We start from the raw sequence: 15,412 nt of genomic DNA, 5'->3' as shown, positions 1-15,412 counted from the left end.
TGTTATTTTTTGATAGAAGAAATTCTCTACAGCATTAGATAAATGTAATTCCCAATCCCAATTACACAAACAAAACAATAAGTGAAAAGATGAAACTAGATGTGGTGAAGTAAGTATGATCAATCAGAGATCTTAGAACCATTTAAAGATCAGTCACAGACTATCAGCTGATGGTTCTCTGCTTTTGATGACACATTGATTGGCTGCAGGGCGTCTTTGTGCCCCCCTCCTTTTGAAGACCATCAAAAGAACAATCCTCAAGATTAAATAGCTCGTCTCTGCAGACATAAGACCTTGATCCCATGAGTCATGTGATGCTCGTTTCTCCCAGGAGAGTGCTAATCCAGAGTTCATGCTGGGCATGAGGGCTTGTCTGGTTCTCTCAGGTCTAGGCTGCTTACCTCCCAATCCTCTTGGCTGTAATCTGCCCGGCTCAGATGAAGCACTCTTACCCCAAGTCTTTCCCCAGCTTCAACACTCTGCTGATAGCTCCAGACAAGAGGAGGCCTGTCGATGCTCTTTGTACACAGACTGCTGCTCAGTCCAGACATTCTTACATGCACGGGCTTCGGGACTTAAAATCAACTCAGTGGGTGCCTTGAACTTTTGACTGCTGCCTCTTTGAGCAGGAAATGTGTGTGTTCTTGTTGGGATGAGTTATGTGAACACGAGAGTCAGACTACGTCAGCACTGCTTGCAGTTCTTGATTCAATTCAATACAACTTCATTAGGCAGTTTATTGCCGGAGGGGCATTATGAAAGCAGGGCATTGGCCAGGCAGGCATTCGCATATTCAATGGCCCTTTGTATTCATCCATGTGCTAGTAGTCACACATGCGACATGAAAGGCCAACTCTGACTCAGGAAATTAAAGCATCTCAGTGGTCTAGTGCATACAAAGGATGCCCCTTGGCCACCAAACAACCCTAATCAGCTCCTATGTCTGGACATCTTTGGACTTGCAAACTTCACAGGAAATGCTGTTAAATTGTTCATTATCACGACTTCTTAACTCTGTGTGGCTTTCTTTTATTGTTCACTTGCATTATTTGAAAACTTTGTTGCACCAAAGACAATCATTGTTTAGACTTTAAGTCAATGTTTAATTAATCCAAATTACAAAAAAATTTCTTACAATGTCTGAGATATCCATCACTGTGATCATTGCTTGCACCAATACAAATGAGGTTAAATTAATTTTGTTTGTTACAAAATAATTACTTAATTTGATGAATCAAGTTTGCGGAATTGAAAAATCTCATTGAAAATGTCCTGTTCCTATAAAGCAGTGATGTTTGCAAATTGTTACTGAGACACATTTTCAGTGAGGACACAATGTTGCAGAGTGTTTAAAAAATGCTATTCTTAATCATAAAGAGGAATAACAGATTATTTTACACATCAGTGTTAGTGTACAGGTTGGAGGTAATACGACTGCTACCCAAAGAATTATATGAAGCTGTTTGTGGCTGCAGATGGACAAACACAAAGTCAGATACATATCTGAAGGGAAGGGAAAACCATGTGGATTTTTAACAAAAATTGGCACCCAGACACAGTAATGTGTTCTTCATCTCTGTTTTATTTTGGCTACATCAACTGGTACTAACATAGCACAGCTAAATCAGTGAATATGTTTTAGGAAATGATGGCACCAGGTTTGGACTACAATGAATAATATATGGAATAAAAACCAAGGCTAGAAACAGAAGCAGTAACATTTTTGAGTTACAGTTACACTTATCTTAAGTTTAGCCATTGATTTCATCAAACTTAAATGTTTACTTCTTATGAATGTGTATTTAAGTTTGAGTAACAACTCTAAGTGTTTACTTTTGTTAATGGAATAAATGTTAAAATAAATCAGGTCTGTATAATATATCCACATAAATTTCTTTTTAAAGTGATCATTTATTTGCAATTCCTTCTTGACCGCTCATGATCTAATAGAAGTGAACTGGAAACTTCTGATGCCTCCACGTTCAGTGATAATGAGAATATACACTACTGTTCAAAAGTTTGGGGTCACCCGGGCAATTTCATGTTTTCCATGAAAACTCACCCTTTTATTCATGTGCTAACATAATGGTACAAGGGTTTTCATCAGTTAGCCTTTCAACACAATTAGCTAACACATTGAACCATTAGAACACAGGAGTGATGGTTGCTGGAAATGGGCCTCTGTACCTCTATGTAGATGTTTCATTAAAAATCAGCCGTTTCCAGCTGGAATAGTCGGTAACACTTTAGAATAAGTGCACACTATAAAGCATTAGTAAATCATTAATAAAGTATTTGTAAATGATCAACTCACTATTAATTAAACATTTACAAAGCATTCTTTGACATTAGTTAAGCATTTATAAGTACATAAGTAGATGTCTTACTAAATATGTATAGGCACAGATCTAGTCTCTTTATAAACATTAGTTAAGGGTTTTTTAATCCTTAATAAATTATTGAAAATGCATTCATAATTGATGATAAACTATTTATAAGCGCAGAATAGCATATGTTGTTCATTATTTATAACACTTTTGGAAAAAATCATATTGAGCCGAAAGTAAGTTTTAATAAATCATTAGTTAATAGTTAAATTATGATTTGTTAAGGATTTACAACTGACTTATAAACACTTCATTCATGTTAACAGCATGTGTAACCTGCTCAACACAATACGCATTTACTAAGCTTTAATTAAGCATATGTAAATACTTTTAAATACATTTTGTAAACACTTTATTAATTGCTACTTTGTAGTTAGTAATTGAATAAACCCCTTACAAAGTATTTGTCCATGGTTAGCTATCTCAAATATAAGGTGTTTGGACAATCAACTAAGCCTTCACTAAGCATTAATTCAACATTTCTTAATACTTATAAGATGGCTATATTTTCACTAGAACTCATTTGTAGATGCATATGATATATTTAGATAACAGCTGACCAACTCACTTTTTAAAAGGCAATTTATAACTACTTATTAACCCATTAAAAAATTAAAATAATTAGTTATAAAGCCTGCATTAGTGGTTAGTAAAGTATTTCAAGAGAGCTTATCTAAAGTGATGGTCAAATTTCCATTGTAACTCATTTGCAGACGGATATCATATTGTCATTAACCAAAACAAACAGTAAAATATTTATTTTTAATATCATACTCTATAAATGCCTAACAACCTTAAAATAGTAGTTTTAAAGCATCTACTAATCATTTGTAAAGTATTTCAAGTGAGCTTTTCTAAAGTGATGGCATAGTATACATTCTAACTTATTTATTAATGTAAATGATCCACAATTACATGCATGGGAATGGAGTTTAAGGGAAAATGTAAGAACGCACACACACAACAGAGGTAGAAACAAATACTTGTTAATATGAAAAAATGATTATTAGTTAAAATACATACAAAATAAAATATTTCACAAAACTGGTAACCAACTGGCCATGTGTTTTGGTGTATATGCAAAACAAATAAAAACTCAGGTTTGCTCAACAAACTTAACCATGAGCACAGTAAGAAAGTATTTATTAAATCTGTAAGCGATCATCACACTGCCTCTCATCTGTTCAGTCTTCATCAGTTACACTAATGGCCTCTGGAAAATGAGGCAAACTCATAAGGACAATGGGGAGTGTTCGTTCTGCCATTCCAACTTGGCTTTAGACATTTGTAACTCCTGCTCTAGTTTTCTTCTTCCAAGGTCAGCAGTAGGAGCAACAACAGTTACACCTGCAAATAAAGAGCAATTTGGAGAAAAAGAATATTAACCACAAGTATAAATATAAATTGCAATATTAATCACGTGTAAAGTCCATTTGTAATTATAAAATGTGCACTGCTGTCAAACTAGAAACTGGCTGATTAGATTTAAGGGTGTTTGTAAATAACTTTAAACAGGCTCAATACTGCATGTATCGAACGTATATTTTACACTGGTATCAATATGATCTTTTCAAGATCTTACAAGATACCAACATGTTATTAATACATAAGAACCATATTTTTCTTGTATACAGATGAGAAACCACTTTAATAGCTCATTAGAATCAGACATCCAGATGCCTCCGAGGCTTTGGTGTTTATTAATCGATCAAAACTAGATTAAACATCTATGAAATATAAAATAATAAAAATAAACAACAACAAAAAAAAATCCAGAAAAACTGTAAAACCTTAACCTTTACGCAAACAGTAGAAACATGTATTTTTTTGGCACACGGGACGTGATTAATATTGTCCACCAAAACAAACACATGTAAATTATTCTATCAATTTAAAATACTTGCAAAACTAAACCGAGGGTCTAGGTACTATAACCAACTACCCCTCACACAAGCAAGATGTCAGCTAACTTAAAGGCATTAGAGGAGTTTAATTTCCCACGACTTTGAACGTAGCATGCGCATGCGCACATACAGCCTCTCCCTCACCCCCCTCTAACCTCCCCCCTCTTAACATTTACGAAGAAACGCCCCCCTCCAGAAACTTGCGTAGGACTCGTGAAGTTGTCTTTTACGGCTGGGTCCCCCTGGATCTTTATCTGCCATTATGTAAAAAAAGATGAGCAAAACAAGTCGCCAGCTAACTACGAAGCTTGTCGATCCTCAGGGCCAGTGACCCCCTAATTAACTTATTCAGCTGTCAGGGAATCACCGGACCAGCTCTCCATCCTCCGGGTCCGGTCCTACCGCCCCCTGAGATCTTACTCAGAGGGATGCTGCAGAACTGTTAAGCTGGTTGACGAGGAAAATTCACCTAGCTGTCTCACTGCCTTCATCCAGACGCCTATCCCTGCTTCCTCTGATAATTAATTTAACCGAGTAGCCACTTCGGTAAAGTTAAATTTAACCACCAGACACACCTGTTAACGGCAGCTTTTCCTCTCATAGATCTTGCACTTGTTAAGTTGCTAGGTTAATTCAGAGGTTATGGACATATAGACAACCTCTAGGATATGTTTATACAGGGCCAACCTGGCCCCCATGACTAGGTAACCTTTCAGAACCTTTGCTATTGTTATGCACGCAGTAATCTGACTTTTTACATCCAGAGCTAGATGTATAAGTATTCATTCAGGGATAAAAATAGCACTTGCAATTTGTTGTCTTTAATTGCAGGAAAATGCTTTATTAAAATATATTTAGCAGGGCAAAAGCATAGCCAATAAATCATCAGACAAATAATCAAACCTTAGATAATATTCAAATCACTCATCCTAACTCCTAACTGGTATTATGCTTTCCTAAAAGAGAAGTAATATTCACCCAGATTACATAATTTGGAGGGAGAGCAGTCACGGTGTGGCCACACCCGGCTGCTCACCTGAGACCCGCCGGGGCCCAGGGGGAAGTGGACGGGGGTCCAGACCAGATTTAGATCTGCATATATCCATTTTTGTTGTTTGGTCCAGTATTCCTCACATGGAAAATAGAGTTCAGTAATGTTCCTTCAGACAGCATTATTTCCAGATCACAGTTCAGTAATCCTCCAACACTGCAGGAAACGCAGTACTTTGGTCCATAATTCCAATAGAACAGTTATTCCTTTGCAGATCATGTTGAATTCCCTGTCCGAGTTACGTGGTAATCATCCCCTGTGCTCAGACTGATGTCTGGATTGCACCCAGGCAGATACCCGCAACAATCTCCCAACTTGCATCTCGATCAGATGTAATTTATAGTTTACTGTATCTTTACCCCCTCCCAACTCACACACTTGCCCCATACACTGACCGCATGATCACCTCCACTTTTAAGGAACTGAAACTGTCTGTTTTGGACTGTCCAGACAGCCCATCTTGCCCCCCCCCGATCTCTCCTGTCTGCAACTCAGCACAGGCTCCTGATCAGGAAATGGAAAAGCGGATGTCAGCCTCTAACTGTCGCTGGCATCCCATTGTGCAATCTTTTGGACAATGTGTACAGACTTATTAAAAAACCCAATCTATTTTGAGTCTAGAGACCCTTACTGTGAACACTTGACCCTAGTTCACTTAACTCGTGACTTCTCACCTCATTACAGTAGTCAAAACTCTTTCTAAAACACCTCAGTTTCATAGTAATCAAAACTCTTAAAAGCATTCCCATTTCATAAAGCATAAGTTCCTCTTTTTAGTCAAATCTATCAAAAACATCAGTTTTCACAGTGAGCTGCTGTTCTGACTTCTACACTGTTTCAACATTAAAGAATGTAAGAATAGACACTTGGTTAGTTCAAACTCATTCATTAGGTTATGGCATAATCTGATCCTAAATCACAGGTTATAATATCACAATGTTCCCTTATTTAGCTGTTGTTCTGTCAGAGTCTCCCCTTTGTGGCTGATTTTGGGATCTCATATCTCCATGCTTCACAACAAGCTATACCAAAGCAACACATACACAAAACACCTAAGTCCAAGGCGTACGTAATCTACGTAACTAGGCCTGAGCCGAAAGATTTTTGATTGACAGGAAAGGGAGCAAAGCAAACGCCTCGGTCCGAGTGCGATGATTGGCTGATGTTTTTCAGGTCCTGCCATGTCCACAGTTATTTTTTTATTTTATGTTATTCTTTTAGAAACCATACATACAAGTCCACTAAAGGTCAGTATATTCATTTTATGTGAATCAGACAAATTAAACAAAAAAAAAACATCCTCCATAATGCCTTTAAGCTAATAGTACTCCGAGCTAATGCTAGCCTTCCGAGCTAACATAGACGCTCTGTGAGTTAGGCTATCTCTATCACCATATAGAAGAACATAAAGGGAAATAATTAGATGTATAAACTCACCACTGCTACCACTGGCCTCCATCGCCTCCGGATCCTTCGGTGGGTTGCCTGTCTTTCTCTGCCGGGCGTGCATTGTAGAAGCGCTAACTGGTCTGGCGCGTGGTCGAGCTAACGTGATGCTACCACGGGCTAATGCGGAAGTGCGTCGCAGCATCGCCGTCTCTCATTGGTTACGTTCACGTTGCACGCCTTTCGTAACGTACGTACACATTTCCTGTTTTTATTCCGAGGCGGGAGCTGAAGCTCGGCGGGATTTGGCAGAATGCAAAGAACTTTTACAAAGAAATGAACAATGACAGTATCAAAACTCAAACGATATGTAAATGAGGGATCAGGAAAAAGCGATTTGAAGTTTATTAAGTGTCTTCAGAAGCTAAAGCTGTTGAAAAGGAAGGTCAAGTGTCAAGTATACTACAAAAAGATGAAGCTGAGAAAAAAGAATAACTGTGGAGATCGTTTTGTATGGTAAGTTTGATTAATTAATAATAATAATAATCATAATAATAATTATGATGATGATAAAGTAACATTCTTATATTTTGCTTCACTGATTCTGGGTTAAGCCAGTCTGTTTTCATTTTTGTGTACACTGGCCATTGTTGCTTGTAGTTTTTATGTCATACATACTTATAGCCATGTAATATTTTTACAATCAGTTTTGCTTGCCTATTCCTAATAATATAGATTTTTTTTAATGATTAAAGGTACGTTAAAATATTATTAAACAAAAACATGTTCTGTCCACACATAAGCTTAATGTAAAACAGTTTTCTTACAGTTTACAATTGATTTAAAATTTAAAATAATCTCTCTGAGATTAATAAAGTCATGGTTTGTCAAATGGTTTGAGCAGCTAGACAAAATGTAATCCTTGCAGTAATGTATGAACCAAGTGGTATTATTTTAAAGTAGTCAATATATGTTTAAAAGCTCACTGTTTTTGCTTTTTGTTCTTTGTATTAGAACCTGTCGACATGGTGGACAGACCAAACAACGGTCCATTAGATGGAAGTCCATTTTTAGTCACTCTAAAGTGTCTCTTCAGAAATGGATGCAGTTCATTTACAGGTAATTAACTGAGAATTTATGTTAAAAGGTGAATACCAATTCCATAAAGAAGAATTGGAATCTTGTTATATATTTGTCATTGTATTACAAAACTAACATTTATGTTTTGTCCTTTAAAGGTTTTCCCAGGGCCTTCGATTGAGACAAATTGACATGATGGATGATACCATAGCTGCCAGTTCAGCTACTCTAAGTAAAATGGCCAAGAAGATCAGGAGGGTTTGTGTATCTGCAATTCGAAAAATGAGACGGCGTACAGGCCAGCAGATTGGTGGAAGAATCCTCATCAACAATGAGTTTTTTTTTTCAAAACAACTCTGTTAAAGTTTAAATTTGTTTGTGAAGAACTAACAAATTAATTGGAGCATTAGCCTAAATATGGCCAGCAGTTGGTTGCCAGTTTTGTGAAATATTTTATTTTGTATGTATTTTAACTAATAATCATTTTTTCATATTAACAAGTATTTGTTTCTACCTCTGTTGTGTGTGTGCGTTCTTACATTTTCCCTTAAACTCCATTCCCATGCATGTAATTGTGGATCATTTACATTAATAAATAAGTTAGAATGTATACTATGCCATCACTTTAGAAAAGCTCACTTGAAATACTTTACAAATGATTAGTAGATGCTTTAAAACTACTATTGATTAATTTAATGTTGCTTTCATTGAAAAAAAGAATTGCTTTTCTTTTAAAAATAAGGACATTTCTAAATTACTCCAAACTTTTGAATGGTGGTATATCTCACAAAGAAAACAATTTTTTTAACAAAGCAACCATGTCTGGCAGCATAATCTGTAGCCTAGCAGAAGTGTCCTTCATTTCCGTTCCAGCAGAGGGGCCAGGTGAAGACATAAAACAAAATCGACTACATGTCAAAATTTCATGCTAATGAGTAACCTAATCCTGCATTTTGAAAAACTTTAAAAACTGTAGTTTTAAGAAATGTGAAAATAATTTTAATCATAGCCTTGTGTCTATATGACAGTTTTATTTGTGGACATAGTGAGGGAGTTCAAATTTAAAGTATGTCACATAAAGATATTCATTGTCTCGCCAAGAAACACTGGTGTGAGATCTATCCGTCGGAGCCGTGTAGGTTGGGTGTTATCCTGTCCTGTAGGATTTACTGTCAGGCCACAGATGCTCTTAGTTTTGGTGTTAAGTGCACTAGTATTTCTTTCACTTTTAGTGGGCTAAAGCTGACCTTTGCCCTTTGTGTGGAGGAGGCAAGAACAACGTGAATCTCGCTATAGTACTTGCAGTTGTTACATTGTTTCACAAGCTGCCAAAAGGGGTAACAAATGACTTTGTTTATTCTCTTCTCTGTCTGAAGGAATAAAAGAGCTGGACCAAGTGATCGTTGTGCTCTTCACCACACATATGTTCATTGGTGGATTTTTTGGGTTTATCCTAGATAACACCATCCCAGGTAGGACAAAATAGTTTAATATGAAGAACAAAAACTTATCATGGTAACTGTAACCTGATGGAAGAGCGTTCAGGGTACATTCCACATGGATGTTAATGCCCTGAGCAGGGAGTCTCTGGTTGAAATCACAGCTGGCTGGATTATTTACTGCACATTATTCCTATACAGTGGTACCTCTACTTATGAATGTCTCTACATACGGAATTTTCAGGTTACGACACGCCTCAACGGGAAAATACTGCCTCTTGTTACGAAAGAAATTTCAGGATACGAAAGGCAAATATACAGTACGTGCTGCTACTCGCAGCTCCCAGAGTTTACCGAACGTAAACATACTTGTAGCTGCTCTGCCATTGGCTATCGCCTAGCATCTTCCTGGCATCCCATTAGCTAGGAGGGACCTCTATGTGTATGTGTGTATCCCAGCATCCTCTTCGTTCTCCCGTCGGGCCACGAAGTGTTCGGACAGTTTTACGTGTGTGTATTAACTTTTATGGAGAAAAGTGGAAAAGAAGAAGAAGAGTTTTTTGTCCATACAAACAAAGCAAGAGATAATAGAAAAGTATGAAAAAGGGATGCATTTGGTTGATCTCGCCAAAGAATATGGCCGTAATACATCTACGATCGGCACAGTATTAAAACAAAAGGAAGCCCTAAAAGCTACGAGTCCTTCCAAAGGCCTCTCTCTCATTTCGAAGAGGAGGTCGGCAGTGAACAATGAGATGGAGAGGTTGTTACTTTTATGTTTATTGTGCAGTAATCTAATTGTAACATGTATTTGTTACATATTTTGATTCATTTTTATGATTTATAAAAAATTTATGTCCGAATTTTGGGGGGCGTGGAACGGATTAGGACATTTACATGGAAAACGTGTCTCTACTTACGGAATTTTCAGGTTACGAAACTACTTCCAGAACCAATTAATTTCGTAAGTAGAGGTACCACTGTACATGGAATTCTTTTACTATAACTAAATAAAAACAAACAACAAATTGACGAGCAATAATTAGCTAATGTCAATTAACGTTTTTTTTTCTTTTTTCTTCCAGGCACTGACAAAGAAAGAGGCATCAAGAGCTGGCAGGACAAAGTGCAAGGAGAGAGCAAAAGCACATGTGACCAGTCATGCTATGACATCCCTTTCTGCACCCCCATTTTCAAAAGGTTTAGATGTTTCCAGTACCTGCCCTTCCTTCCTTCTTACAACACCATCCAGGACGGGACATCCAAGTAATGAAGTGCTATCTTTCTGCACTCCAGACAGTACTGACATTGTCCACGTAAAGCAAAACAGTAAGCGGTGAGCACTGGTCATAAAAGAATAAATTAAACCTGGACATTACAACAACAAAAACAAAAACTAGCTTCTATAGTCAGTTAAACAGTTTGTAGACAAGAAGTGGACATGACATCATGTTGTTATATTCCAGCAGTTTTGCTCACTGTAAAATGACTGTGCTGCCTTCCTGCTCTGGTTTCCTCCCATGGTCTAACACATGCAGATTTGTTGATTAATATAATTGAATCTCTACCTTTTCATCTATAAAACTAATGATAGTGGATACTTATTCTGATTGTAGGATAGTATGCATGGCATCTTTCTGCAGACTGGACTTGACCAGTTGTGGCTTTTAACCTCCAGTGTGCATCTGAAGCAACCATTTTAGACTGGACAATCACTGCAGACATAAAGGTGCTGATGTGGGACCTGCTTGGCCCTCTTTATTATTGGCAACATTCAAGGAATTAAAAGTATTATAATCCACAGTAATGAGCCTTTAGTAAGGAAGAAAAACATATATGTTCATTACCGCTCCGAGTTAAATTTTTTTGTCTGTATGTACAGTAAAACAAAGCAATTCTTGACAAATGAAGCTCCTCACAGTTAGAACCCCACTGAATAAAGCCCTTTTACAGCATTTTTAGTTCAGTAAAACCTTCTTAGTTCTTAAACAAGCAATAAGCAGTGTGGTGCAGAATCATCAGTCATCCTTAAGAGCAGTAATTTTGACTTGTGAAAGAGATTCTCAAGGTGAAACCGTTTTTTTTCTGTTCTTTTTCTTAAACATCTTTGTACTAATGTTTCAGAATAACACTTGTTCTTGTTGGACAGCAGCCAAGTGACTTTCATGTATCTTCAGTCAACTGATGCACTGGCCCAATGCAGTCAGAGATGGCGTGAACAGCTGGTGGTGGTTGACCATCTGCATTAATGTTCCTTGGAGCCACTGTTCAGGTGTTATGAATTTAACCTGCACATTTTCAGCAGGATCTTTGCTACCTCATCAAAAACTGTTATTTACAGAAATCTTTCAGATGATTTACATTAGACATGTTGTATTATGAGATGTCTAAGAATATTGCCATTAATGTATCAAGGTTCCTGCTTTATATATTTTATTCTGTCTGCTGTCATTGTATAAAGGTGGATTTTTAATTTTTTTTAATATGCTTTTACATGTAAGAATCTAATTGTAATGTAATGTCACTAATGTTTGCACTGTAGTTATGAAACAGTCCTCCACTATCACGGTGGAGAGTTGTTGGTGGTAAATAAATTCTGAACTTACTAAAGATTTTCATAATGTTTCCTTCCATTTAAATTTCTTTTAAAGTGTTTGTCTTTTAAATGTACTAATTGCATATATATTATTGCATTTGAATGAATGACAATTCCAACTTTTGTTAACATGAAATATAACACTTGTAGTAATGTCATAAATACACTGCCCGTCCAAAAAAAAAAAAAGATCGCACAGTCTAATATTTCATTGGACCACCTTTAGCTTTGACAATGGCACACATTCACAGTCGCAGCGTTTCGATAAGGTTCACCCCAACTCTGTTAAAGTGAACACCGCATGAAGAGATAATTTAGAGCAAAATCCAACATTGAGAAGAGTGAAAGAGATTTTTACCACATACTTTCTAAGTTTAGATAAACCTATATTTTATCTGCAGGGTCATCATACCAAATGTGAAATGGATGACGCTTTGTTGCTTTTAAGGAGGAGTGGCACAGTTTAGAATCAAATATAATAAAGTTGGACTGTTTGAAAGAGAGTTTAGGGTATTTGTGCAGTTTGCATCAGGTGCATGCTGGGGGTTTGCAGTTAGCATTGTTAAGACTTAACAACAAAAATCAAGAATCTTTTAATTGCAAACATGATTTGGATGATTCTTTAGTGGATAAATAACAATAATGTATATCTCCTGAGTAAGAGAATGTGTTAAATACATACAAGTGCCAGTACATATACACACACGAATCAGGTTGTAAAAATTTAATCTGAAGTGGCCTCTTTCACCCATACAGCATACTGCCATGTTTTACAGTCAGGATAATGACTGAGGGGAAGGTTAATTGGGTTAACGTAAATGCTAAGATTAGGTTTCTTATGTTAGAAATTAAGGTGAGGTTTAGGCAGTGCAGAAAACATACCCTCAAAAGTGTAGTAACAAATAGATGTAAGTGTCTACATGTGCATAGATTTGTGCATGATACATAACTACATGCACCATGTGACCACATGTTTTTTCACACTGATAATGAAAATCTTTAAAATCTCTTCCTTCTCTAGGATTAGGATCAACAGTACACCTTACGATAAAGATTAGCCTCTCGGCCTTTTCTCAATTTGAGAAGTTCTTGGTGATCAGAAGATCTCTAAGGTTTGCTAATCAGGAACATCGGTCACAGTTTTTTCCCCTTGTAGCATTTATTTTCTATTTGGAAAGGTCACATTTTCATAGTGTGGAAAAAACATTTTCAAAATAAATTTGTATAATAAAATTAAACTGATGTTCCTTTAGCTGAGAAAAACAAAATAAATCATAAAAAAATCTAAAAATTAAATTAGTAGCCCCCCCCCACCCCACCCCAAATGGTTCTTTTCCATAGTTAGCTGTATTATTATATTTTGATCTACTTCTGTACTGATCTCATTTAGACTCAGGGTGGTTTGGATTTATCATTCAAAGTTCTTAAACAATCATACACTGAATTAGTACCCACTGTCAGCTGTTTTTATTAACAGAAAATTATAGTTTTGATCATTTCATTTTTTACTTAATTTCACTTATTATGTTTTCTTATTGTTTCAATTGCAAAAATGGACAGCACGGCATTTCATAGTGATTTAAAAGAACAAAATTGGAAAGAAACACATGCGTTCACTGTGCATGAATTAATAGCTTCTTTGTGTATCAGTATATTTCATTTGATGTGCCAAAGAATTCCAAACCTCAAATCAAAGCTGAGGTTATAAGGTAAACATGCAGAAAACTAAAAGACCATAACATTTCATTAGATTTCATAGCAACTCCAGGAAGACACTGACTGCTTATATCTGGATTGTTTAACAGTGTCTCTTAAAAATATTCACCCCCTTTGGAAGCCTTCCCCTTTTATTACTTTTTGAAAGTAAATCATTTTCAGTTTAATTTTCCTTTTTTGACAAGAATTTATCAAATGCAAGACTCGTGTAGAGAAGTGCGAGAGGGCAGCCTAATGCAGTCTGCAAGACAACTGCAAATTCGGAGAAGATTTGTTTTCCAACAAGCCAATGAGCTGAAGCACACACCTAAAAGCGACAGAAAAAAAGGTTTACAGACAACAAGATGAATGCTCTGGAGTGGTCAAGTTGAGTCCAGACTTTAATCCAATTAAGAATTTGTAGCTGACTTAAAAGGCGCTGTTTGCAGCAAACTTGCAGTGTTCAGGTGTGCAAGGTTCGCTGAGACCAAGGCAGTAGAAGGCAGTTTTCAGTCCAAAAATAAATAAAACTTCCAAGGGGGGTGAAAATCTATGATACGCACTGTATCTAAGTGCCAATTTTATATTGTGGTGGTCAACTCCAAGCATTACAAGCTTGGAATAAAAGACAAATAATCACAGTAGCATCAAATACAGAAGCCTCAAGTTAGGGAATGTTGTTTCTCACTATATATTGTCCCAGTCCATACAAGTGAGTTTTTTGCCAACCATATGTTCACGCACAATGTGCTTACAACAGCTGTTTCATTTAATGTAGCATATGTTGCAAACTGCTTCAGTGACATAGCAAGTAAAAATGGGCCACACACTGTGAGTACCATATGTAAAAGCCATGTGGCTGGGAGCAGTGCCAAGTTTGTCGCCAAGCCTGTCACCCGGTCAAGGAAGAGGCCAGTTGCAGTGTTAAAACTTCAAGATGGTTGTCTAGCCTTGCAATTTCATTGGCACAAATCTAACAGGATTGCCAAATGCTAATAAGGATTAAGTTGTATCGACAGATGTAACTGTTCATTAAGTGAAGAGGCACCTTTGGCCACAATGTTCCGAACGTGAGGTATTAGACAAAGTCTGTCAGCTCATTACCTGCGCTGGGGTTTATCGTCCTATGGAAACGTGACTTTGCCATGTCTTCGCTGTAAGGTTTGGATTCCTGGAGAGGTAAAAGACGGTAGATACTAAACTAAGCCTGCCAATTATCTGCATGGAATCGAAACAATGCAAATTAGGAGAATCAGCCTCATTCAACGTAATTAATGCTTCCTGTAACAAAATCAATAATCTAATCATTGAGAAAATCTGGAAAATGTTTTAGTTTATTGAATTTTTGCCCAAAAGCCCCCACAATTCTAAATCCTCTGCATGAAGACTTACTTTCAGAACAGACATTACTCTGGAAGATTTTTCTGTACCAAGGTAAATCAGAGAGACCAAAAGAAATTCATCTCCAAATGCAACCAAGACTAACATCAAGGATTAGAACAAAAGAGGTTACAGGTTAGTTTCTTCTTGGTTAAGCTACTTTATGCAGCTTTACTCTAAGGTACACCTCACTAAACTAATCCATGCAGCCCAGAAGGCTGAAAGCTGTTATTTCTTAGTTTCAGCTGGGTTACAATGATGCTTGAAAGTCTCAGAGCTGGGCAGTACTAAAAAGGTTTAAGAAACTTTATGAAAAAAGGTGTTAGATGATCATTATCTCACATCTACTATGCACTTGGCCCCACTAATTTAATCAAATTTTTCCTAATATCAAAATGCTTCCTGTTATTGTTATGAATGCTTGTTTCTAAGTTGTTGTTTGAACAGCACTGTGTAACCAACCCTCCTATCTGCAAATTGCATTTGGATGGAAC

The 15,412-nt window shown here is 36.8% G+C and overlaps 1 protein-coding gene and 1 long non-coding RNA gene across 2 annotated transcripts in view; one reads left to right on the top strand and one right to left on the bottom strand.

Annotated features, from left to right (window-relative positions):
• si:dkey-106n21.1 (solute carrier family 23 member 2) overlaps window positions 1-11,859 on the top strand; it is a 102,180-nt gene extending 90,321 nt beyond the window's left edge. The window contains exons 11-12 of the mRNA XM_051952637.1: window positions 9,185-9,280; window positions 10,333-11,859. Coding sequence (XP_051808597.1) covers window positions 9,185-9,280; window positions 10,333-10,517 — 281 coding nt within the window. The 3' untranslated portion in view covers window positions 10,518-11,859. The remainder of the gene's footprint in view (window positions 1-9,184; window positions 9,281-10,332) is intronic.
• Window positions 1,565-6,372, bottom strand: LOC127535239 (uncharacterized). The gene is made up of 2 exons (XR_007944059.1): window positions 5,270-6,372; window positions 1,565-3,734 (listed from the first exon to the last, which is right to left on the bottom strand). It is a non-coding gene; the product is annotated as an uncharacterized LOC127535239 (long non-coding RNA).
• Window positions 11,860-15,412: the final 3,553 nt, after the last annotated feature.

Source organism: Acanthochromis polyacanthus, chromosome 8, assembly GCF_021347895.1.
Source record: "Acanthochromis polyacanthus isolate Apoly-LR-REF ecotype Palm Island chromosome 8, KAUST_Apoly_ChrSc, whole genome shotgun sequence".
In the NCBI taxonomy this organism is placed as follows: Eukaryota; Metazoa; Chordata; class Actinopteri; family Pomacentridae; genus Acanthochromis; species Acanthochromis polyacanthus.
Note: the sequence above shows the minus strand (reverse complement) of the source record. Positions and strands in the feature narration are given on the sequence as shown.